The following is a 24,525-nucleotide window of genomic DNA, read 5'->3' as shown; positions in this document are numbered from 1 at the left end:
CATCAGGCTCCAGGTATTACACATAGGCTCATTCTCCACTTGTTTCTCCTGGGAGTTCATTTATGATCTGTGGCATTTAAAAGAATTACAATAATTAGCCATATAAGGTTGCTTGAACTGCAGGTCAACAAAAGGTGAGGAACTCCATCAATCACAGCTACATGGCCTTTCTTCTCTTGTGCTGTTCAGTATTATTCATCCCTAATGATTGCATTTTCTCCGTGACATTTACTGATTACAGTCATATACATAGAAGCCCGCTGCATCTAGATTTCTAGCTCAAAACAGGTTGATCTGCTTGGATTACAGTCTTAAAAAACAATTGTCACAATGTTCAGAGGTTTCTTACAAACCACACAAAACCAGTGCTCTAATGGATAACAAGTCTACACTTAATACAGGGATCATGACTGCTGGGTTTCATGTTTGTTTTGCCATTCCAGTGAAGCATGGAGGACACATGTATGGCAGGGGACTTCAGATTTACCCGGCAAGGCTGATCCAGTCAAATGTAGCGCCTGACATCAACTGTGTTATTAAATGTTCACACACTGCTGACCACAATCTCATCAGGAGCAAACACTTGCTGCTGTGTACCCGTGCGTGTTGACTGTGTGTGTGTGTGTGTGTGTGTGTGTGTGTGTGCGTGTGTGCGTGCGTGCGTGCGTGCGTGCGTGCGTGCGTGCGTGCGTGCGTGCGTGCGTGTGTGTGTGTGTGTGTGTGTACGAGGCTAACTGTTTGGATGATTACCGGTATGTGTCTTGAGATAAAGTCATTTCAGAAGTGCAGTAAAACTACCATCCACTTACTACTTCCACGTTCCTGATTTATGTTAGCGATTTACAAGGTGAACACAGAGCTGAGAATAATGAGTCATTAAATGTCCTTAAATGTCTGGCTCACCTTTGAAAGAGTACCTTTATGGGCATGGCTGGAAAATAAAATGCCATAGTGTGACTGGTGATTTGCAACTGTTTCTTATTTGCTCTTTGTAGGCTTGCTTTACATCGAGTCAGCCCCTTTCCTCAATATAATGTCGAACAACACCTTAACAGATAGGAAATCAGCAGTTCATACTCTTAAGAATAAAACATTCAGAAGGTTTGCCCTTTTAACTTTAGAATAACAATGAGGGATGAAATATGCTTCTACAACTGAGGAATGCAAAATTATCTTTTGTCTGTCTGCAGCCCCTTTAACTATAACGTTTTAAATCACAGTGAAATAGCTTCGACCCTCTTAAATCTATTCATTTAAAAATCTATTTTCACATACAAAGTTTTTCCTCTAACTCAAGTACTTCCAGCTTCCTCCAGGCACCAGCACATCATCTATTCAAGTTTTATTTTAGACTTTAGATTTGTCTGCTTCGACTTGGAACATGTTTCCGGGAATAATTTGGTGCATTAAAACCCGAAAAGCTGCTCAAATCCTAGTTTCTGTATCAATCACGATGAGCCTGTCAAAGCATAGAGGCTTGTGTTTTCTGATGATTTGTATCCTGAGTACTGTGACGCCGAAGAAGACAGCCCCGTGTGATGGGTATTTTGTGGCTGGTGTGTCACTTAAGCTCTCGGATATATGTTGTTTTTCTGCAAAATGCACCATGCAGCCTCCACTAACCGTCTTACCCCTGTTGTTTCTTTGTAGCTTTCTGGTCAAGCTGTTAAAAAAACTACAATGTTTTTTATGATAATTTCTTGTTTGGCTTTATGCTTTCAGTTTGCCCAAAAGATTAAGGCTACATTTATGATCTTGCTTGGTGAAATTAATGAGCTCCAGTGTTTGCAGCTCTTTCAGTATTTAATAGTCTTTTTACAAACTGGTTATGGTCAAAATGGATGAGAGTAATGAGGAGTTTTGTATCTTTCTCTTCCATGGTTTTATTCCATCCTTGCAGTATTTCTGGAACAGCATGAATGACGTCAATGCAAAAGAGAATTCAGAGGATGTAATAAACAAATGTCCAGCCTATTCGATGAAAAAAAAACAACGACATGCTGATTACGCTTGCTGGGTAGTAAACGGCAACATCATCTTCAGGGGCAAGAAGCAAATTCTTAAGCGGCCTCCATTGTCTACTGCACAGTTTCTGTTTAGCACTGCTTGGAAAAATATGTCATGCCTGAAAAGGAGGTGGCCTTGCTGGCACAGCTCAAGCAGGCTGTCTTTTGAATGCCTTGCTGCACTTAGCTATTCCGTCATACTGGATGGGAGGCTGTCCTTGAGAGAACATGCACAACAGAGACAATGAACGAGAGGTCCCAAAGAGCCTGAACACGACTGGCAGAGAGAACTGCAGATTCTGAACTTCTACATATGTTATGTTACATTTATTTTATTTAAACCAGAGCAAAATGTATATATGCAATGCTTTTATTTTGTGCTTCAACGTGTTTCTTATTTTTCCTCTTCTTGGCATTTATCTGGTGCTTATTACATCCATTTCTTCATAGTAGTTGACAGTTTGACAGGCAGTTGGATTGGCTGACTGATAATGTAAAACGAGGCAATGAGTGGAGTACGGGATGTTATTTAAGTCTATTTCATAACAGCACATTCTTCATAGCAAATATATGATATTACATGTAAAAAATATTTTCTGCCAACTTGTTGAGGCCGAGTGTATCTAATGTGGATGATAACATGTTCACCTGCTGTAGTGCCAAGTAAGTAGCAAACATCCAATAGTTTTCTTTGACATAGAGTGAGACTTTATATGTAAATAAATATATTATAATCTCACATCTGTCCTTGAGCACATTAGAGTTTTTGAAAGTTACTTTTTAGCCCTTCAGAAATCTCAGTGACTTGTTATAATTGACCCTGGCATTGCTTTATTTAGCATTATATTCCTTATTGATTACTGCCTAGGGGAACATAACTCAGTGAGAGGTTGTCAGGACGGCCGTGATGCAAGAGATAACAGCAAGAGACGGATGAAAATAGTGTCTCACTCACATAGTGGCAAAGGAGACTAATTACGTTGTATGTGGAACCTTACAGCATTTTGAGGGCTGAAAGTGGTGTTCAGAGCCTGAGGGCATAGTCTCATTTTACATTCAGCTCCTTTTGTGGATCCCCATGGCTGCAGGGAGCTTTCCACAGTTTTAACATTAAATGGCATTTACAAAGCAAAGGCTCTGCATATTTGCACTGGCATTTGATACTTGTGATATTTGCCTTTGGTTTGTTTGATTTGTTGTACGTCCAAATACTGCTAAAAAGTGTTAAGCCCACAAGAGATGAAATGCATTGGTATTGATCATGTCAGGTTGTCACAAAATATAAAAAAGCAAACAAATACATAAATATAAAACACTGAACATTGAAACAGAAATCAAAGCTTCTATTCATGCATGTATGTATGTATGTATGTATGTGTATGTCATTCATACATGTTTGTTGTATAGGTCTCGGAGGTATTGAAACTCAACTCAGAGCTTGAGAGAAAAATCAGCTGACCATGAGGGACATCTAGTGGTCAAACATTAAACTTTCTCAGTAGCATTATAGGAGAAGCACCCACTTGTTACTTCTAATGTCAGATACAAAAAAATATGTGTTATACTAAAAAAAAATGGCTCCATCCAAAGCTCTCAACAAGTGGTCCAATTTACGATGTGTGCGATATATCGCAGTAATATAGTTAAATGTTCTATAGAGGTTGTCTGTTGCACTGAAAATCTAATTGAAGCACACAAATGCAGTGATTAAAAGACAACTCTTCAGAAACACAAAGAAAATGTGTTCATAGTTAATAATACAAAACGTAATACTTAATTCTACTAACTTTGCCTTAGTGACAAATGCAGATGAGTGGGAGTACCGTAAAACTGATGATGTGATTTGTGTTTTTATTGTATTATAGATGATTAGCCCCCAGGGAGCGCCCGTCTCTAGTATTTAGTCCATTGTCCACTTCATCTACCTGCCTACAGGAAGTGACAAACCACATGAAATCACACAGAACAAGACGAGAACAGGGCTTTCAAAATAAAAGCCTAAAACTAACAAGAAGTAACACAAACAAAATAATTAAGTGTTAACTTGTATACCATAGTAGGAAGTAGGCTACTTTTACACTATGCATTTTTTGCATTTTTAGGGTAGTACTTTCTTTTATGCCACTTCATACTTCAACTCCATTAATTTCAGAGGGACATATTATACCTTTTACTTTGCTAGCAAACATTTACTTGATCATTTGGTTACTAGTTACTGTAAAGATCAACATTTTACAAACAGACTTTATGATCAGTGTAAAAGCTATGATGCTGGAGTTAGATATTTAACTACTCAAAAGTGTATGAAACATTAAAAAACAAATGTTTTATTCTTTTAATATTTTGAGGTAATTTTGGTGATAATTCGAATTTAGGGCTTTTACTTAGGCTAGGGTAGTATTCATATTTAAAATGGTTGCACTTTACTTGCTTGCACAATGTCACAAAACTTGTGATTTATAGACTAAAAACCAACACATTTATTGTTTAAAAAAAGAAAAGGTTGCAATACAGTCTAGGTCCATGAAACAACAACCAACAAAAGGTTTAATTTGAAAGTATAGCCAACCGGAAAAGTGGTTGAATCTTGTATTCCGGTCTGCTTGTCCACCTTTTCCCACCTCCACAGTCCTCCTCCCTCTCTGAACTAACCTCCTACAACAAGTTTGGACAGCTCAGCTTTTCCCTGTGCTCACCACAGCAGCAGTCAATCTCCTCCACTGGACTTTTCTCTCTGCTTCTCCTCAGTTTTTATACATTTTGTTGCTGTGTTTGCATTTTCCGTCGCCTGCTGGCTATGAGGAATTTCATGTGTCCGTAGTTTTGGTCACTTTTCCCTGTTGGAGCTTTTTTGGGGGGTTTGCGTCGGTGTAGTTTTTAATTTATTTTTCTTCTTTATTGGGCGTTGCGAGAGGACTTAAACATGTCGAGAAACGTGGAGGAGGTGAACAAGCTAACTGAAACTACATACAAGGTGGGTACTGCTGAGAACACAACAGGTGCGACCACGACACAGAGAAATGCCTCCATACATCCCATGAGTAAACTCAGCTTCAGTTAACTTTTCAGTGACGTGTAACAGGTGTCTTTAATTAACTTGTTGATTATTTAACTATTCACTTATGGAACAGGCAAAGATGGGGTGAAGGGGTAAACATGGAACGAGTTTACCTTCTTTTTGGCTACAAATAGAGACGAATAAAGGCTAATTTATTCTTTATTTTGACATAGTATGCGTTTTAAATAAGTGTCAACACTTAACACAAGTTATTTTCTAAACATGAAGGGTATTATGCTCTTTAAGGACCCCTGGTCTGAGTAATTAGTATAATCCTTCCTTATTTACATCGGTACGGATAAACTCTAGGGCTAAAACAGTTTCTGCAGCTTATCAACATATTTGCCTTGAAGTTTAGAGGCTTTTATTGAATATTAGTGAGTTTTAAGAAAATTAGCCGCACCCTGGGAGTGTCATTTCCTCATTAAAAGGCTGCCTGGGTTGGTCAGCATCACTTCGAGTGCTCTTATGTGTGCTCTGACATCTGTGCCATCCAGTACAACATGAGTTTACTTTGTAAAGACAAGTGGGTGCTTTGAAAGTGAAGTGGTGTTACTTGTTTGGCACTGTTGGTTAGTTGGGAACATGTACTTCATAACTATGATAAATGGTCTGATGCTTAATATGGAGTAGTCTATTTCCAAGCAATCATTGGGGTTGAAGTAGAATGGGAAAAAGACCAAGCGCAAATGAATGTGAGCTTACATGAATCAAACATCTCACACTGTGTAGCCAGGTCTGCTCCACAGGTGACAAAGTGAAGGTGATTTAAAGAAGCTGGAGAAGGGGAATAAAGACTATATTATTTTTCTCACAAGCCTTTAGCCTTCGACTTGAAAGGCTTTTATCTGCTGGTCTCTCTCAGGACAGCCCCCACAGCTCCTTGGTGTGATGAAATGCAGGAAAAAGACTCCAGGTTTAATAATTTAGCTGGCTGTGTGTGTCATGTGGTAAGATTATACAGCCAGCTCCTCGGCAGCCTTCACCTCTGGCTGCCTGCTATCATCAAAACTAGCTGTGTGTTTACACGAGTGTTGCAGCACATTTTGTGTTTTCCTTGTTGCCCCAAGATTATTGTGTACATGCTTCATGTATTCTGAAATGAGGGGAAGTGAAATGTATTTTCTTAGATGACAATGTTCGCAGTCTATGTGTCACATATTGACAAAGCTCTGACACTGAACATGGTGAGAACTGCTGGGGTCAAGAGACCTTTTTTGCCGTGTGTGTCTTAAGGTGGATTACCAAAGTTGAATCATTTCCTGGTTTCTGGTCCTTGAAGTAAACCTAAGCTAAGATCTTATTCTGATATGACAAGGAGAAAGAATAGCTCAAATAATTACAGAGATACCAGAGTCTAAGACATGATTACAGATAGTCCTTAATCAAGGCTGGTTCATTCTTCATGTAAAAAAACAAAATGTGATGTAGTAAAAATCTTATTTTTCTTGTCTTCAAGAGGTTTTATTTCCTATTATTCTCATACTTTTATTCTTTCCCATTATTTTGTTTTCTTTGCATTTGTCAGTGTCTGTGTCATCATTACATCCCCCAAGGGGATTAGGTTATTGGTTAGGTGTGTCCGTTAGTCAGCAGGATTACGGAAATCTACCGGCACAAATTTCATGAAATCTGGTGGAAGGGTTTAAAAAAGACGTCAATTACACTTTGGAGCGGATCTGACTCACAGGCCAGACACACAGATACTTTTTCACTTTGCATTTGGCCATGACGAACTTGTTTCCACTTTTGTCTTATATGACCTGAATGCTTACATGGTATGCATGTGAATTTTTGCCTAAAGTTCATAGGTCATAGCTCCTGATAATGATTAGTCAAACTGTGTGGTTCATTCCCACACACATCTCATGTCACATAGGCTACGTTCAGACTGCAAATGAATCCATTTATTTTCTCAGATCTGATTTTCAAGACAGGTAAATCACGTTCTGATTCGCAAGTGAAAAGCTGGGATTTATGTGTCCAGGCAATACCCAACCTATCTGCATGGGTTGCTGTGGTAACAGCATCATGTGGACAGTCCCCCACCTGTTGAGTCAGTAGTGTTTCAAAATCATAACAATGAAATCCTTTGAATGACATTATGACTAACTGTGCTTCTCTCTGTCTACACCCACCCAGAGTGTGATGGACCAGTTCAACCCGGGACTGAGGAACCTCGTCAACCTGGGCAAGAACTATGAGAAATCAGTGACCGGTGAGCATTTTTACTGCATTAAGAAACATTCACTGTAGCTTAGAGTTAAAAAATAAATACAAATTACAAACATTCAAATTAGCTTTAACAAACATATGACTGGGAGAAGAGGCCTTTTTTAGTTCAGGTTCACCAGGGCACATTTATATACCTCTGTATACTGAATATTTAGGTTGTTGTTCATGGTCTTCAACATGACTTAGGAAGCCGATATCTTATAGACAAACATTAATGATCATTTTATTAATTTTCCAGCAATGATCCAGGCGGGAAAGTTGTATTTTGATGCAATGTCTAAGATTGGGGAGAATGCTGCGGTGTCTCCTGTCTCCAGAGAACTAGGTGAGTTTCCACGTTGCCCCGTCCTCTGGCTCTTTACTGCTTCATCTAGGGGACATCTGACTGTGGAGATACATCCTGCTTTCACTTGTTGGTATCAGAAGCATTTATCCTTTGTTTCCAGTGGTGGATTTATACACTATTATGTTCTGGAGCATTTCCTTCTCTACCCTTTTGAATAAGTGCTGTTAACATTTTATTGTAGTGTTTTTATGGCAGTGCTTCAATCAATGGAAATAAAACACTGACAAATCAATGAGGTGGACAGTGATGAATGCAAGATAAAGCACCGTAACATAAATATCCCCAGCCATTGTGCCATCGGGCCAAACCACCTGTTCACCTTCCTCTTTAGCCTGAACAAAACGATTTTCACTGATTCTTATAAGGAATCATTTAGAGATTAACAATAAGCAATACATGCTGAATATTAAATACAATCTAGAAAATATCAAAAACCAACTGATGTAGCTGGATTTGTTTGTGGTGCAGCTTTCCAAGTCATTTGCTGCTGAATCCTTATGAAATTATTTCTTGTTGTACCTTTTTTTAATTAGTATTGACATCGACAAGCCACAAGGCGCGGGGCTTACTCTCAGCAGCCGTTATTCTTTGATTATCGCAGCATGATGCTTGTGATTTAATGTCCTTGTGGTAAGCTTACAAACACACTGTGACTTTGTTTGGTTCTCTGTTTGTTTCCAACCAACTCCCCAGGCTTCTGTTCCCAACAGCTCATTTGTAGTCCAAAGATGGCTTCCTAACTGTTTGTCACCAGTGGCACACTTTGATATAACCATTGTGTGTCTCTCAGCTCCCCTGATGATTCACAGCTAAACTGCTAATTCAATTCAGCCTCACAATAGGCAGTGCCACCTGGTGTTGTTTTGGTGTCGGTTTCCCGGCACTCTTAAAGGGATCCTCTGCCCCAAAAATGAAACATCCATCCCCTGTAGAGCAGGAACTGTGGCTTGCCAGATTTAATTCATTTTAGCTTCAATGGATTCTATTGGTGATCCGTTTTATTGTGCATAACAGTCTGAATATGAATCCACATCTCAGCTTTCTACCCCTCCATCTGTTCAGCATGTTTGAAACAGTCATTGTTTTTGTTGCTAAGACAAGAGTGTTTGCAGAATAGGTGCGCATGGACAACTGAATAAATTAGTGATTTATGCTGCAGGAGAGGTTTGAGTTTAAATGGATTTCCTTCCTAGATATGCAGGTGTTTCCTAAGGTTGACATGTTGGTTTATGTTGCACACTCAAACAAATCTCTGAAGACATTTTGCGTAATCTGTAGGAGTGACTCTTTGTGTCTACTGTAACTCAGTATAGTCTGTAACGTCCCCAAATTGCAGTCTGACATATGCTAGTTGTTAACATAATGACATGACAGAAACACGTTGGTATGTCATCTGCACGTAATTACATATACTCAGTGTGCAGCTGAAGCACTTTTGCTTTAAGTCTCTGAAAAATAAATCGGGATGTCATGAAACATTGCCACCTTTTAATGGATGTTTTACCCCAAATTGCTTAATCTGTATTAATTTCTCCCATGTTTTCAAACGTTGTTGTTAGTTCCTACTGCAAGAGGACATTGTTTGGAGCATTTTTCAGTAAATCAAGTCCTTTGGTGGCGAGTAAAGCTTGGATAATGCTTCCTGTAATAGGAAGTGAACAGGAAATGAAGATAGGGAAACAAACAAACTCCTGATTATTATCACAGACCACCTAAGTAATAAAAGAATCAACTTAAATTCAAAATAAAAACATTATACTATTCATTTGACTTTATCTGATAATAAAAACTGTAAATTATTAGCAGTGGGGGCGACGTAGGCACACTGTTAGCATTACAAAACAGTTTTTATGCCATTAGCGATGATGTCAGGCTCACCTCTGACCTGTGGATACACAACACACATTAATCCCTGCATCAGAGACGCACACTGGTCCCATGACAGATTTAGTTTAGTCTTAGTCATTGTGGAGGATTATGTAGAAACGGTCCTCTCATCTAATCAAGCAGGCCTGTAATGCATTACTGTATAACCGGAGTTTGTCATCACATAACATACCAGGATGTAAGACCTGTGCCACGGTGTGGATTTCAAGACAAAAATGGGAATGATAACTAAGCTGAATTTCCTGCTATAAACAATAGGTGTTTCATAAAGAATAAATTGTATCTTGTTTCTGAGTTTGTTCGTGGATGTAGTGAAGCAGCCCCGTCAGAAACCTGAGCTGCAGTGACGCAAAGCCAACCAGACACCAGATACTCTTGAGAGGCATTGGAGGACCGGTGCACCTCACCCTCCTACCTTCTTCCTTCAATTCCTTTAGTCTCCCTCCTCCTCCTCTTCCTCCTCTGCCAAGAGTTCAAATGTCAACAGCTCTTTCATTCAAGCTCTCAGGCCTCTGACTTGTTTCCTTCTCTGGTCAAACATGGCGAATGGCTTAAGATCTGAAGCACCAGGATGTTTGCTGTATTCTCTCTATATCCTTCTAACTGTATCTGAGGTGAAACTGAGTGATGCTGAATATGTTGTTAGCCTCCTCAGAGAAATATGACAAGGACCCTGTAACTGCGTCTAACAGCCTGTGAGACACCCTGACCGTGCAGCATTTAGTTATCCACAGGGAGTTGAATCCTATCCAATCCTGGCCTTTTTTCAGCAGCAAGGGTTTGCAGATGCTTGAATAGACACCCCCACAGAAGCACACACACACTGTCCTTTGAAGGTCCTTGCCTGCTCAAATGGCATTAGGCCCACTTTACATAATCCAAACATGTTTGCATGATGTGTCAGATGGCTCCCTCCCATGCCAGGATTATTTTCGGCGAAATTCAAAAACAGTGTAGGAACTGTTGACCATTTGCATGCTCCCAGCAAAATATTGTTTACAATATTAACTCAAAGTAAGGGCTATTTATTTTTACTTTATTTAATCTACATTGTACTGCGCCATCAACATTGAAAATATACATGTTTCATCTGTTGCAATCAACATACTAACTGTTTATATTCCTACTGAGAAGGTCGAGTCTCTGTTAAACACACCCACAGACAGATTTATGTTATCTATTGCTGTCCTATATGAAGACGTGACAGAACATGGCATGTTCTCCTGCATTATTTACGCCTTCACTAGAGGCAGGGTAAAACTGATTTGAATCGGTAAGTGGTATTCAAACAGCAATCACTGACACTGTGACATGAACTACAGTGCATTAAGGACATGCACACATTTACTGTAGGTGTTCTGCTGCCTACCTACAGTATGTGTAGAAACAGAGCACCTATAATAATGGTTTCTGATGATCTCCTTGCATCATTTACCTCCGTACAATTTCACATTTTCAAACTTTATGGCTCATCCAATCCTAATATAAGAGCAAAAAGTTACACTTAAAGTAAGTGACTTTTCAGTCAAGCTGCTAAATTGTCAGTTGCTATCTTTTGTGTGTGAGAAACAGCTGTCCCTCCAGTCATAGCGAGTGTAAAACAGCTCCAGTGTACAGCCTGTGTGCTCTGCTCTGTAGGCAGCCCGTCTGTATTGTGTGGGTTTATCTCAGTTTGGTTTTGTTAGCTAATGGCGGTGGACTGTACTGGTGTAATCCACATCGTGACACACTTTTGCCCTCACACCTTGCTCGATGGAGAAACACCTGTTGCTTGGTAACGTTTTGTACAGACGGCAACAACAATAAACACATGAAAATGAATTACTGGGAAAAACACGTTGATCCCTGTGACGTTAACACGTATTAGCAACTCAACACATATTGATTTAATTATTCAGACACAGTGATAAGTTGATGACTCATTACTTTTTGCGTTATACTAATAAACCAGTCTGTCAGGTATTTTACTCTTTACCTGCTCACGTTTCGGAGATTACGTTGTTCTTATTGCAAGATAAGGTGACTTCCAGGTCGGATGTGTCACACATTCAGTCCTGGGTAGTAAGCCTGGCCATCTTAGTGCCACGTTTGCTTAAACCAAGCATTCGTTTAATACATATGGTGGACTTGGACAATCATATGCCTCTATTAGTCTCACTTTCTAATTTAATGTCATAAGTATTGTCTCTTTCTTGCCATATTTTTTCCTTGTAGCAATCTTTTATCTTTAATACTAACTGTATACTCATCCTGCCTCATTGTACACCTCTAAAATGCGCTTTCTCTCCCTTCCTCGCTTCCTATCCCAGTCACTGCTCCCCCCCTCAGTCTTTTTACCCCTGCTCTGTGAAAGGGCAGATTTAGGGGGTGATCTGTTGGCCTTTATCTGCTGAGCTGTTTCAACTGCGCTGAGTGAAGGAGGCAGTCTCGCTGTGAGGCAAGGTGGGGCAGTGAAGGTGTGGAGAGACAGAGCGGGGAAGGCCAGTGTTTACATGCTGATGACACGGTGATACATCAAACTGGCACCCTATTGGACATCTGGCATGGCAGTCACCTCTAATGAAACTACTATATATCTTTTAATATTGACAGGTTGATTTATTGAATTAGAACAGAGAGGATCACTGCACAACGATAGCTGTTAAAAAAAACCTTTCTGGGAGGCTCCTCTTAGCATCTGTTGCAACATTGGTCTACTGCATATACAAACAGGAAACCACTCACATTAAAGTGCTGTTTAATCACAGAGCCAATGCCTCCCAGGTCTTCTATTGGTTACAGACGCATTAGCTGTTATGTGCTTTAAAGTGTAAGCAGATGTATCTGTACTGTGGATTTTTTTTAAACAAATGTCTCAAGGTTACATCACTATCAACACCCCTGTGTGCAGTGCAGCTGTACTTGTTGGCTGCTGAGGAAGGTTTTTTGTGTTATTTACTGTGTGTGCATGGAAAATAACTCCAATGGGAAAAGCTCAGTGTGGGAAAAAGTCACAACATCCTGTATCAAGTTTCCATTCTGAAGATTTGCATTTTGCTTTTTATATCCTGTTGACAGATAAACATACACTTTAATACAATTCAAACTATATCTTGATCAGCGATGTAAATTAAACATGTTGTTTAAAGCACTGTCTTACAAATGTTTCACTGCTTCATACATACGAGATAAAACCGCTTTACTTTGTTTAAAACAATGACATCTATTGCTTCTCGCAATAGAGTCGATCTGTGCTATGAAAAGTGAGCAGAATAGTTTTTTCCACACATTGTTCAACTTCTGAAGGGTGTTAAACAGTTCTTTATCAAAGGGACACACACACACACACACACACACATATTTTCAATCTGCAAGCTCCATTATCCAGGCCAGAGAAAATATGTTAAAAACAGATACAAGTCGGCATGTAGGCCATCTGGCTCAAAGTAGAGATGCAAATGGGTTTGTCGTTTGATATCATTTAATAAACTGCTAGTCTTATAACAGTGTTGAAGAGGCCCTATTATGCTTTCTGTGGTTTTCCTTTTCTTGTAGTGTGTAATAGTTTTTTGTGTAAATGGTCTGCAAAGGCGACAAACCTGTCAGACATGTAAATACAACCCAAAGTTTCTCCATTGGTCTCCTTTTGTTACTTCTGTGACATAATTACATCACTATGTAACACTGGCTTCTATTGACTAGTGCTCTTACACATTGTAAATGATAGGCTAAGTGGCAGGACATCTCTAAGCGGTTGACCAACTGAGCCGTCCAGCTAACCAATCAGAGCAGAGTGTGGTTTCAGACAGAGGGTGAAAAGAGGTTGTACAGGCTGTATGAGAAAAATAAAGACCTTTTTGAACATTAAAACATGTAAACATGTCACAGTAGAGACACAAATAAGAGCTTTGAAAGTGAGAATAATTTCTCCTTGTTTTTTATTTATTGTTGAATTTGTGTTTTTATGAAAAACAATTAAGAGAATTCCCTTTTTTTTTGAGGATTTTTGAGGATTTGAAATCATCAAAGAACATGTGTACTGCAAGGAGGTCAAAAAGATTAATTACACATTTCCACTTGTTTGTGTTTCATAATCCTAATTTGATTGCCTTTTTGAGCAACATTGATCCACAGAAGGTTAGGATTCGTGGCAGCCTGCCATCTGAGCTCTTGTTGATTTGCAGAGCGGTGGGTGTTCCAGCTTTTCTGGTCAAGGCACATGTACTTATTTATATAATCTGTAGCTGCTGACAGTTGATGGTTTTTGAGGCTGCATTTGACATGCACATGTCTCAGCGATGCATTCATTCCAGTCTGTGTGTAGTTTAGTGTATGACTAATAAAGAACCTTGAACCTAGTATGTATAGTGTATGCATTGTGCTCATTGTCATTGCACATTATTGTCAGTGCCACACAATACCTTTTAGATAACGTCATTTATTCTTTTCAGGGAAGCCAAACAATTGCATTACCTCTGCCCTGGCTTTCTTCAGACATGTAAATATAACCTGTCTTTCTCTCTCCCTCTCTTGTTCTCTCTGTGTTTCAGGTGTAGTGCTGATGGACATCTCAGAGGTCCACAGGAGGGTTAATCTTGAGCTGGAAGAAAATGTGAGAGCTGGATATGTTTTTATACACAAAATGCTTCCTTAAAAATTCCATTGTAATCGTATTCCTCCTTAACTATTGCCTCACCTAAATGTCATTAGTCAGACTCTTTGAGCCTGTTGCTTGGTGTATTCCCTGACAACAGAAAGCAGTACCTCCTTAAGTTTTATAACACAGTCAGCTAGTAGCTTTCTCTCTCTTCCTCCCACCTTTTTTAGGGAGACTCTGCCTCCCCTCCCTCCCCACCTACAGTAACTCCATGGACAATAAAAGAGGGTGGTTGAGGAAGGGAAACAACAGGTTTGGTTTGTAGGAGCACCTGTTGGTTTCGTTCCTCACGGAGAACAGGGGGCAGGTCTGAACATGCCCCGGGAAAAACAGCAGCTGGAGCTGTTAGAATGCACTGCATTGAGTCGAGACTCATTTAGGTTGTTGCACGCTAACAACAGAGCTGAGCTGGATCGCTTCTTCATAATTAACTTCAGTTCATTTTCAACTACTTTGTCGATTGAATCGTTTTCAGACATGATGTCATTATAGCCCAATCATTTATAACCTTTACATTGTTAATCAAGCCCTCAGTAAAAACAAAAAATGTAAATGTTGCACAAGCTTTGTGCCTGAGAGAATAAATAACGCCAGAGATTAAAAATAAAGTGTTGAATCTTAACTTTGGGGCGGGAAAGTTGCGAGGCACTCCTCTGAGACATTGTTGCAAACAGCATCAGTGAGTGGGTTGACTTGTAAATGGACTCCAGTTTCTGAGTCATAGCATCGACTCGAGGTCAGAGGAATCAATGGAAGAAAACGTTCACAGACTTCGATGAGGGTGTGTGTTGTGGGGGACAATGTCTCAGTGGTCCTCTGTGTGAGGTCAGTAATGGGGTCTCCGACACGTCATTCTGGACATGTGGGCGCCGCTGCTGCGTCTCAGCAAGGCGGGTGGGCACGATGGCCCTTTATTAGGGTACAAATAATTGTATATCACCTTGATGGTTTACCTGACAATAAAGTAATTACTCTGCACATTCTATAAGAAATGGTTTAAAAACAACCCCATCTTACCAAACAACTTATATTATTAAACTCTTTTATAAAGAATTCCCAAACAAACAAACAAAAGGCATGCCTCACATGAGTCAACTTTTCAGTTCAAAACTCCAAACCGTCAAGCTACATTCTTTCTAAATGGAATTTTCAAGATTCAAGTGTTACAAGTTTGAAGGTTAACGGGTGTAAAAAAAGTACCAGCTTTAAATTAGTCGGTTCAATACAAGCAATATGAAAATACATATTGTAGTTTAAGGTTTTAAAAAAACTAAATACTTTTCCTGCTTTTTAAAAAGCTGAAAAAGAAGCTCTCCCTTTTCAGTGCTTTTTGTTTGTGTTTCCGTCCTTATGTCCTTAGAAGATTCCTTTTTGTAATTTTGTTGTACATGTATAATGACAATAAAGGAAATCAGAATTCAGAGTCTCTTTTAATCAGGTAACCAGAGTTCTTCTTATCTCTGAACTTCTATTGCAACTTAACTTTCCTCCAACATCCTCTCAAATCACATGATCTTGTGGGACATCTGAAGAATCACAAGCTATAGAAAGCAGTTTTGCCAAATGTCTTCCAATTTGCATGGAAGTGCTTTGCCACCCTCACACTAACGAGAAGAGCACGAGAAAAAAGGGAGAAAGTGAAAAGTCTGTGGGCTTTCCCACGCTTTGTATCTGACTCATTCATAAGCGCAACCTCGGACTTGGCTCTCAAACCTCCAGCAATAACTGACAAACTATCTCACCTCTTCCTCCCATCAAGTGTCTAATCACAGTTTGCCTTCTTCCCCTCTCGGCTCCCTCCTCCCCCTCGCCTGAAGTTTAAGAGGTTCCACAGGGAGATAATATCCGAGCTGGAGAGAAAGACTGACATGGACGTCAAATACATGACAGTGAGTGGTCTCTGTGCGTGTGCGTGTGTGTGTGTGTAGCTGTATGTATGTGTAGCTGTGTGTGTGTGTGTGTCTGTGTGTGTGTGTGTGTGTGGCTGTTTGAGTGTTCTTGGCAGCAGCTCTCGATCCATATCTCTCATGACTGCTAAACTCCTGTGAAGCTTCTTCACCTTCATAGGTTTATAGCAGTCTGTTGACAGCTCACATATTTATTTGTTATTACTCGCAGTATTTTATTCCACTGCACTGTTAGGGTTAGTACTTATGTCTGCCTTTTCTTGCACATTGGTTACTTAAATTATTGTCTTGCACTATTTTATTTCTATTTCGGTTTCTTCTTGCACTATTTTCATTGTTTTATGTCTTTTTTTTATACTTTTATTGCGCCATTGGAGGAGACTTAACTTCTTCATTGCCAAAACAACACGAGCTATTGTTCATGTAACAATAAATCATGTGAATTTTTCGAATCCTTGTATAATGAGACTAGCATATAAAGTATTTGTATATACTGTTGGTTTAGTTGTTGCTGTCTAGTACTCTTTCAAAAACATAGATGACCTTCTCACCAAATCCTTAGACATTTGTTTATTGGTATACATGTTTTTGAATTCACATGTGTCTCTCCTCTGCGCCAGGCCACGTTTAAGAGGTACCAGATAGAGCACAAGATGAAGCAGGACTCTCTGGAGAGGTCGCAGTCAGACCTGAAGAAGCTGAGGAGGAAGAGTCAAGGAAAGAACGCCAACAAGTACGAGAACAAGGAGAGCGAGGTGAGCCAGACGAGACACACAGACAGACACGTGACATATCAAGCCTGAAGCTGACAGGCACACACACACACACACACACACACACACACACACACACACACACACACACACACACACACAGACATAACTACACAGACACACTCATTCACAAACCTTGACACCTGAGAAGCAAGGCAGTGTAACAGTAGTTGGGGACAATGTGCCAAGTGTTCTTCTGTGCAGCCATGCAGGAGAAGATCTGTTTGTTGTTGGCTTCTTTTGTCCGCTGCACGAATACACCCGCATGCAATTCTCTCTCACACCACCTCACTTCACCCGCACTGTCTCTGATGAAAGTACACACACACACAAACACACACAAGTGCACCAACAAGCATTCAAACAAGAGAGCATGTTGAAATGGGACCAGTGCTGCTGGAGATACACCACTGTATACAAACGTATCAAAGATAGAACGGCTGTCCTCGACTAAAACCAGACAAGATTTTATCTACAAATCAATGAGTTGATTTCATTAGAAGTCCTCTCTAAAATATCTCGACAAGATATTCTCATTGGTTTCTTGGAAATTACTCGTTCGGCATGAAAATGATAAAACAAATAACTAAGGCCAAATTGACAATGTCTAGAACTTAAGTTTGTCAAACTATTTTCATCTAGCCCTCTCTGTATTCAAATGCACACAGGAATTGATGCACTAAAAAAAGTGTTTTGTCCCAGTCTGTGTGTAATATATGTAGCTTTGGAAATAAGTTACTAAGATGTTGTCTTTGTTTTACTCAATTAATCACTTCTTAAGTCTTTACAGTCACCTAAAGATGACATAACAGTGACTGTGTAGTAGAAAATCCTGTCTATTTAAGTTTAATTACTGTGTGTGTGTGTGTGTGTGTGTGTGTGTGTGTGTGTGTGTGTGTGTGTGTGTGTGTGTGTGTGTGTGTGTTCTGTCAACATGGTCCCCCCCTGCGCTGCTTGCCACAGGAAGAGAGAAACAACCAAAAAGCAATTACACGAGGAATGATATCGCCAATATAGTTGTATTGCAGCTTTAACCTTCTACAAAGACTTTGATGTATTAAATCCCATAAAAAAAGGACTTGATAGTAAAAAGAAAAATCCCTTTCCCCAGGTATATAGACTGACTTACATTATTGAGCTGTCACTTTTAATGTATGCTATAAACTAGAGCTGAAGTGATTGGTCAATAAATCAATTATCTGATCGACAGATACATGATCGGCCTTTATTATTAAGGTCCTTTTCAAGCATTAATATCAAAGGAATGCAAAACGCTCCTGAGTTTCAGCTAAAATCAGATGGAAAGATATTTCATAGATGCCAAGGGAAGTTAAGACATCCTCATAAGACACATAAAACATACTGAGACACACATGAATAAAGAATAAACCGTGAGGAGAAAAAGAGTGATAGCCTCCCTGATCACTGCAGACAGCTGTCACTATCATAGATGTTAAGATTTGCTGCTTTTCTTAGTGTCATATATCATAGTGTGTAAATAGAGAAACGTTTCTTCATTTTGCTTTTGGTCAGAAAAAACATCAATGTATTGTTTAATAATCTTTTAAGAAAATAAATACTTGATAATTACAGTTGCAGACCTAATGGTGGTGATTTCAGCAAATATGACAATGTAATTGCATATAAATAAGTGTTAAAACAACTGAGGTGGTTGCAAAAGATGAAATATATTTTACAAATTTGAAAATACAGTTCCTTACAAATCAAAGGCTTCCTTACTCCTTTCTCCAGTATTCTTCTCTTTATGCTTTTTCATTCCTTTGTGGTATTAAGGATCCACAAGCCTTTCCCATTCAACGTATCGCTACTTCACCTTGTTGTGTGTCTGCCTCAACTTCCAAAGAAGACATGAGTTTGTTCTCATTTATCTGATTTCTCTTTTGGGGGGTTTCCCTCCCCTGTAGTGTGTTATTTAGGTTTTTGCCTGAAACGCCTCCATTGGACTCCTTTGTGTGCTCCGTAACCGAATGACATCAAGGTGTATCACCCGTGCTTCTATTGGCTAGCGCTTAAACACATTGTACGTGATAGGCTAAGGGGCAGGACATCTCTTAGTGGTTGACCAATCACAATAGAGCTGGCCAGCTAACCAATCAGAGCAGACATGGCTCTGGTTTCAGACAGAGGGTGAAAAGAGGTGCTGCAGCACAGGCAGTATGAGGAAAATAAAGGGATTTTTGAACATATAAAGCTGGTAAACATGTCACAGTAGGCAAAAAACACAAATACGAACCTGAAAAGGAGCAGAATAGGGCTCCTTTGAAGCCAGGTATTAGGGTTTAGACACCAACAGACAGACTGACAGACAGAGAGGGTGTCAGAGACAGGAGTTCACAGCAACAGGGGATTCACCAGACACCAAAGACATTTCAAAATAAAAGAATGAAAGCAGACAGGGTTTAAAAAAAAGAGAGTGCTGTCACAACTGACAAACAATTGATTTGAGGACGCTTTAAAACAAACGCTTACTCTTGAAATAAAAAAAGATAGAGATGTTTATCAAGGCTCTTACGTGTCAAACAGGGAACGTGTGATTTGCTGTTTTGTTTATAAATCCGTTTTTCTATTTATGTCTTATCTCTCTCTGTTGCCACCCTTCACACTTTCTTTCTGATAGTAACACATTGTTGTCCATAGCAACAACATTGCTGCTGTGATGACAGATTCACAGAGTGATATATATATGAGTGTGAGTGTGTGTGCGTCCACTCATTAGTACACATTATGCCACCCACCTCTACAGTAGTAGTGGAAAGGTATTCAATCTCTTCCCTTCTTTCTCTGTTTCTACCTTAATTACATTCCATTCAAATGATCCTAATTGCCGTGAATTGCAACAGTATTTCTCGCAAAAACAAAACGCAAGATTAGATAGAAAAATAATTAAAAGCACTTGCATGCATCTTTCAGACAATTTAGAGGGCAGTAATTCATTTATGATCGCCCTGAAGAACATCTCTATTAACTCAACTAATACGTTGGATATTTGGCAATCTGGTGTTTGAAATGTTTTCACTGAGATAACCTGTAGATCCGTTGGAAACACAATACATTTATCTCTCCAAGGAAAAGTATTGAAATATAGTTTTTTTTACATTTATGATAAAATGTTGTTGTATTATCAGATATCTTTTGCTGCACATGTATGATTGGTATAAATAGATTTAACACAGGTACTGGCAGTCATTTGTTCTTATCACAAAAAACATACAACCAATTAATTCACCAAGTTTTGACCAGCATAACGTCAGGTAAAGATCTCAGCACAGTAAAGATCTCTGGTTTACTGTACAGCTCTCTCATTAACCTGATCCGCCCTCAGTGTCACACAATACGTATCGATCACGTAATCAGTGGATGATTATGTTGCAGTACAGATTGTCCTCATAGCAGCAGGGTGACAGGGGTAGAAACCGGGCAGTAACAAGAAATAATATTTCAAATTCTGCTGGTCTTTGTGTAGGTGCGTTTGAATGCTTCAGAAATTTGAATCTGCTTGTTTGTTGGCCTGAAGCCACAGAGAAGCGGCTGTTATCATGGCATCAAGTTTCGAGCGAGATATAAATGGTCGGGTTCATGTAAGGACTTCCTGGCATTAGAGAGACAGAATCAAATTCAGTCAGGCGGACAGACGGCACTGTTTGCAGAGCGATGATATCACCTCTGCTCAGGGTCACTTAGCTTTTGCCACTGAAGGCACACACAGGTGGACTCAGATAATGTTGTTGTTACAGATCATCTCTGGCTGTTTTTATAGAAATACTTCACTAGTGATGTTTTTTCTGCACCGTTTGTGAGGGCATGAAATAATGCTCTTTTGGTTCGACTTACTAACATGCTAATACCAAATGGCTACCAAATGTTAATGTGCTTTTGGGCTTACAGTAGGTTTACATAGTAGATGTAAATCTGAACTTTTTTACATAAAAAAAAAATGCGTTTTACCAACCAGGTAAACAAAGCCTTCAGCATGTTAGAGAGGGTGTGTGCCATTGAATCAACAACAGTTAAAGGCGTGCCAGCTACAGGCACTTGGATAAGGATGACAATAGGTATATTGCATGTAGCTTTAAGAAAAAGATCAGGGACAAAGACGATTTTTAAAGAAATCCAATTATTCTGGTTTATTTGGGATCCTGGCTGTATTACGTATGAATAATTTTGGAAAGAAATGCATTTTTTTATGTGGACAAGTGGTTAGAAAATCATCATAAATGCATTGCATTGGCCAACATTCAAATCCACTCAATAGCTTTATGCTAGTAAATTAAGCAAATACTCACAAACTGCCCTTAATAATAATAATCATACAGTAATACATAATGGTTGCTTTTTTTCTTGAAACCACTCTTCTGAAATCAGTTCACTCATATCTACATATACTTAAGTAATGTTACTTGAAATCAGTGTGTATGAAGCTTTATTTATTTGATTCTTTCATCACAAAAAAGGGACACACACCAGTGTAAGTAAAGTGACCTTCTGACCTTTTAATAATCCCAGGCTGTCAGTGTAGATAAAATATATGCTGTCCCCTTTTCCTCTCCTTCCTTTCACTGAACACCACACGCAGCCTAATCTATCAATACAGTAAACTCCTGTCCAATCACACCTCCCCCTGCAGGAGAGAGATTAGGACATCAGAAAGGAGCCCTGCTCATGTCACTCGCCCTTGTTGGCTGTGTGTACACATCATGAGTGAGAGGACTTACAGCTCTGTCGCCGGAGATAAGACACAACAAAAGACAAACCAATTGATTTGGATCCATTGAACTTGACTTGTGTTTGTTGTTTGTTTGTTTTCAGTGCCTGGAAACGTTGACAAGCCGTCAGATGGACATGCAGCTGTTCATCGCAGACGGCTGTAAGGAGGCTCTGCTGGAGGAGAAGAGACGCTTCTGTTTCCTGGTGGACAAACACTGCCTGTTCTCCTACCAGTACGCCGCCTTCCATGCGAAGGTACTCCTCCTCTCATTAGGTCACAATCAAGAGCACTTTTCTGTCTTTTGCAGCGGTGGGGTTAAGCTATATTTATGTTAGACTTAATGTGGGGTTGAATTAATGAGGTCAAATATATCTCCCAAATGTTAACTTTAGGTATATCACATTGTACCTTACAGAGGCAAGGCACGTTTATTTATATAGCACCTTTCAACACAAGGCAATTCAAAGTGCTTTACAAAAATGAAAGACATTAAGAGCATTAAGAAACATATAAAATGGCATTTAAAAACACTCATTTAAAAGCAAAGATAAGAAAACATGAATACCAAAGGTACATGAATACAGGTTACAGTGCAGCGTGAGATACACACATCTGACATGTTTAGGTCTGACTCTCAATCATTGCTAACTTTTTAGCAGAAATACTTTTCTTTGACCTCACTTTCTTTCTACTTTCTTTTTTAACTTATCCTTTAGTTATTTCAAGTGTTTCGTGCTAAACGAACCCCCCTTTGGAAAATTCTAGTCTGCAACCCAGTATTCCGAAAATTCTACGGATCCTGGCCAGATTTGTGTAGCATCTAAAATGAATCTGCTCCCAAACATTCATGTGGCTTGCTAGTTTTGGACCCCATCTGTACAGAGAAAACATTCAACAGTTTAAAATCTAACCAAAACATCACGTTAACACATTCATTCCTAGATCTAAAATATACTTGCCTTGCCATGCCTTATGTTTCCATAGCAATGAAAATGTGTGCAAATGTGCCCAATTACTCATGTCTTCTTTTAATATATTTCCTTGTGTCCATGCCCAGGCCAGAGAGATGCTGACGGCGAAGCTGAACAGCTGGCAGGACCAGTGCAGCGACGCCTCCGACATGCCGGACGGGGTCCTCACCATGATCGAGGGGCTGCGCACCCCCGTCTCCATCACGCCCATGCCCTCCCCCTCCCCGTCACGGCACAGTGTGGTAAGATGGGAGAGAGGATAAAAGAGACAAACAAAATATCTCAAGATGGACTTTTCAAAAGAGAATGTTGTTCTTTAAGATATTGAGTTGATAACTTGCTGAAATTGAATTTTTTATTTTATTATTTGTAATATTCGCTTTATTAATTAAGAATAAAACAGTGAAATATGCAAATGAATGTAACCCATTATGTTTAAAATGTCAACATACAATAATAATTTAAAATGAGTCGATGCTTCGTACAGAGTTGGATCTGTCAGTTTTACCAGATTGTATTTAATGCATCTTGCTAAAAATGCTTTAATGCTAACATTACCGAGGCCACTGCTGCTACCATTAAACACTCAAATAGTGATAGCCTTACTGGCAATAGAAACAGAAATATTATGTCAACTAGAAAGAAAGCAGTATTTTTGTTTCATCTAAATTGTGGTTTGACATTCTTCAAAGTTCAGAATAATAGACGAGCTGCATAATAACATAATGATAATGTTAACATAATAACATGTATCTGTTTTGGTTAGTTTGTTGAATGATGTGCTTCACAGGCGATGAAAGGAAACCCTTGGTTTTGATAACTTCACAGCAGTGACCTTAACTGAATGTTTCCTCTACAGGAGGAATTTTAAACAACTTATTTTTTCAAAATGGTTTTCATAGAATCTCAGTTGATTTGACATCAGTTGGGAAAAACGTTTATTTGAGAGGTATAAGATCACATAGTGTATTTGTCGATTCTAGTGGCTTTGAGGAAGATCACACAACATTTATGCGTGAATTATGCGGAAATTATGTAACATGCTAACGTTATCTTTGTTGATGTTGTGGCAGAACATGTGTGCTCCGCCGGCTCCCCCTCTGAAGGCTCAGACCAGTCCTCTGGCCAACATGTTCACTCAGGAGAACAACGCGCCCAGTGTCCCCAGGGGCCTCAACAACAGCATAGGTACAGTAATATGGCAGGCGAGGGTGTTCATTTTACAACTCCCTTTGTGCTTTTGCGGTTGTTAGATTGTGTTTTCAAGAGCAGACTGCAAGAGGTGTCTGTTCTTTCCTGATAGCCTTTATCTTGGGGTTCCACTTTTGTCTTTGCCATTTCGCTGCCCCTTTCATCACTACAGAAATCTGTTCTTGGATGATATGGTTGGATCAAAACGTGTGTGATTTTGGTTTGAGCCATGCTTTAGAGTTGGCGATGCAGTCATGCGTGTCTGTCAGTCCACCTATTTGGTCCAGACTAAAACATCTCAACAATCACTTGGCATTACATGTGCTACAAATATTCAAGAGTATACATTCTGAAGATGGTGGTCTTATCTCTTCTCTTATTTATACTTTGGTGCCACCATGAGGACGTTTTTTTGTCTTAAATAGATTTTTCTTGACAAATATTGCCATTCAGCTATGGTACAGATACTCATAGCCCTCAGAGGATGAATTCTAAACACTTTGGGTCTGCAGGGCTGGGCATCTCGCATCAGGTCAAATTTCACCTTTTTCTCAGTACTTTGATTTATGACCACATACCTGCTAAACTAATGACGTGCCCCTCAGCCTCATCAGTCATTTGTGTTGATTGATATTGGCGTATTTCATTGTCAATGGGACTAACTCAAAGCATATTTTGTATTGAATGTATGCAGCAATTTGAAAGCATATGTGCATCTTGCTCTAGCACAGACTGTTAGTGTTGTCTGTTATTGTATTCTCATTGTATTCTCCCCCCCCCCCCCCCCCC

At 39.4% G+C, this 24,525-nt stretch overlaps 1 protein-coding gene across 1 annotated transcript in view; it reads left to right on the top strand.

The window, feature by feature from the left end:
• The first annotated feature begins 4,628 nt into the window (after positions 1–4,628).
• The window catches only part of baiap2l1b (BAR/IMD domain containing adaptor protein 2 like 1b), a 30,975-nt gene continuing 11,078 nt past the window's right edge, over positions 4,629–24,525 (top strand). The window contains exons 1-9 of the mRNA XM_010771835.1: positions 4,629–4,980; positions 7,207–7,282; positions 7,538–7,624; positions 14,062–14,123; positions 15,986–16,057; positions 16,696–16,830; positions 21,676–21,828; positions 22,632–22,787; positions 23,619–23,733. Coding sequence (XP_010770137.1) covers positions 4,930–4,980; positions 7,207–7,282; positions 7,538–7,624; positions 14,062–14,123; positions 15,986–16,057; positions 16,696–16,830; positions 21,676–21,828; positions 22,632–22,787; positions 23,619–23,733 — 907 coding nt within the window. The 5' untranslated portion in view covers positions 4,629–4,929. The remainder of the gene's footprint in view (positions 4,981–7,206; positions 7,283–7,537; positions 7,625–14,061; positions 14,124–15,985; positions 16,058–16,695; positions 16,831–21,675; positions 21,829–22,631; positions 22,788–23,618; positions 23,734–24,525) is intronic.

This window comes from Notothenia coriiceps, unplaced genomic scaffold, assembly GCF_000735185.1.
Source record: "Notothenia coriiceps isolate Sejong01 unplaced genomic scaffold, NC01 NC01_scaffold00010592, whole genome shotgun sequence".
In the NCBI taxonomy this organism is placed as follows: Eukaryota; Metazoa; Chordata; class Actinopteri; order Perciformes; family Nototheniidae; genus Notothenia; species Notothenia coriiceps.
Note: the sequence above shows the minus strand (reverse complement) of the source record. Positions and strands in the feature narration are given on the sequence as shown.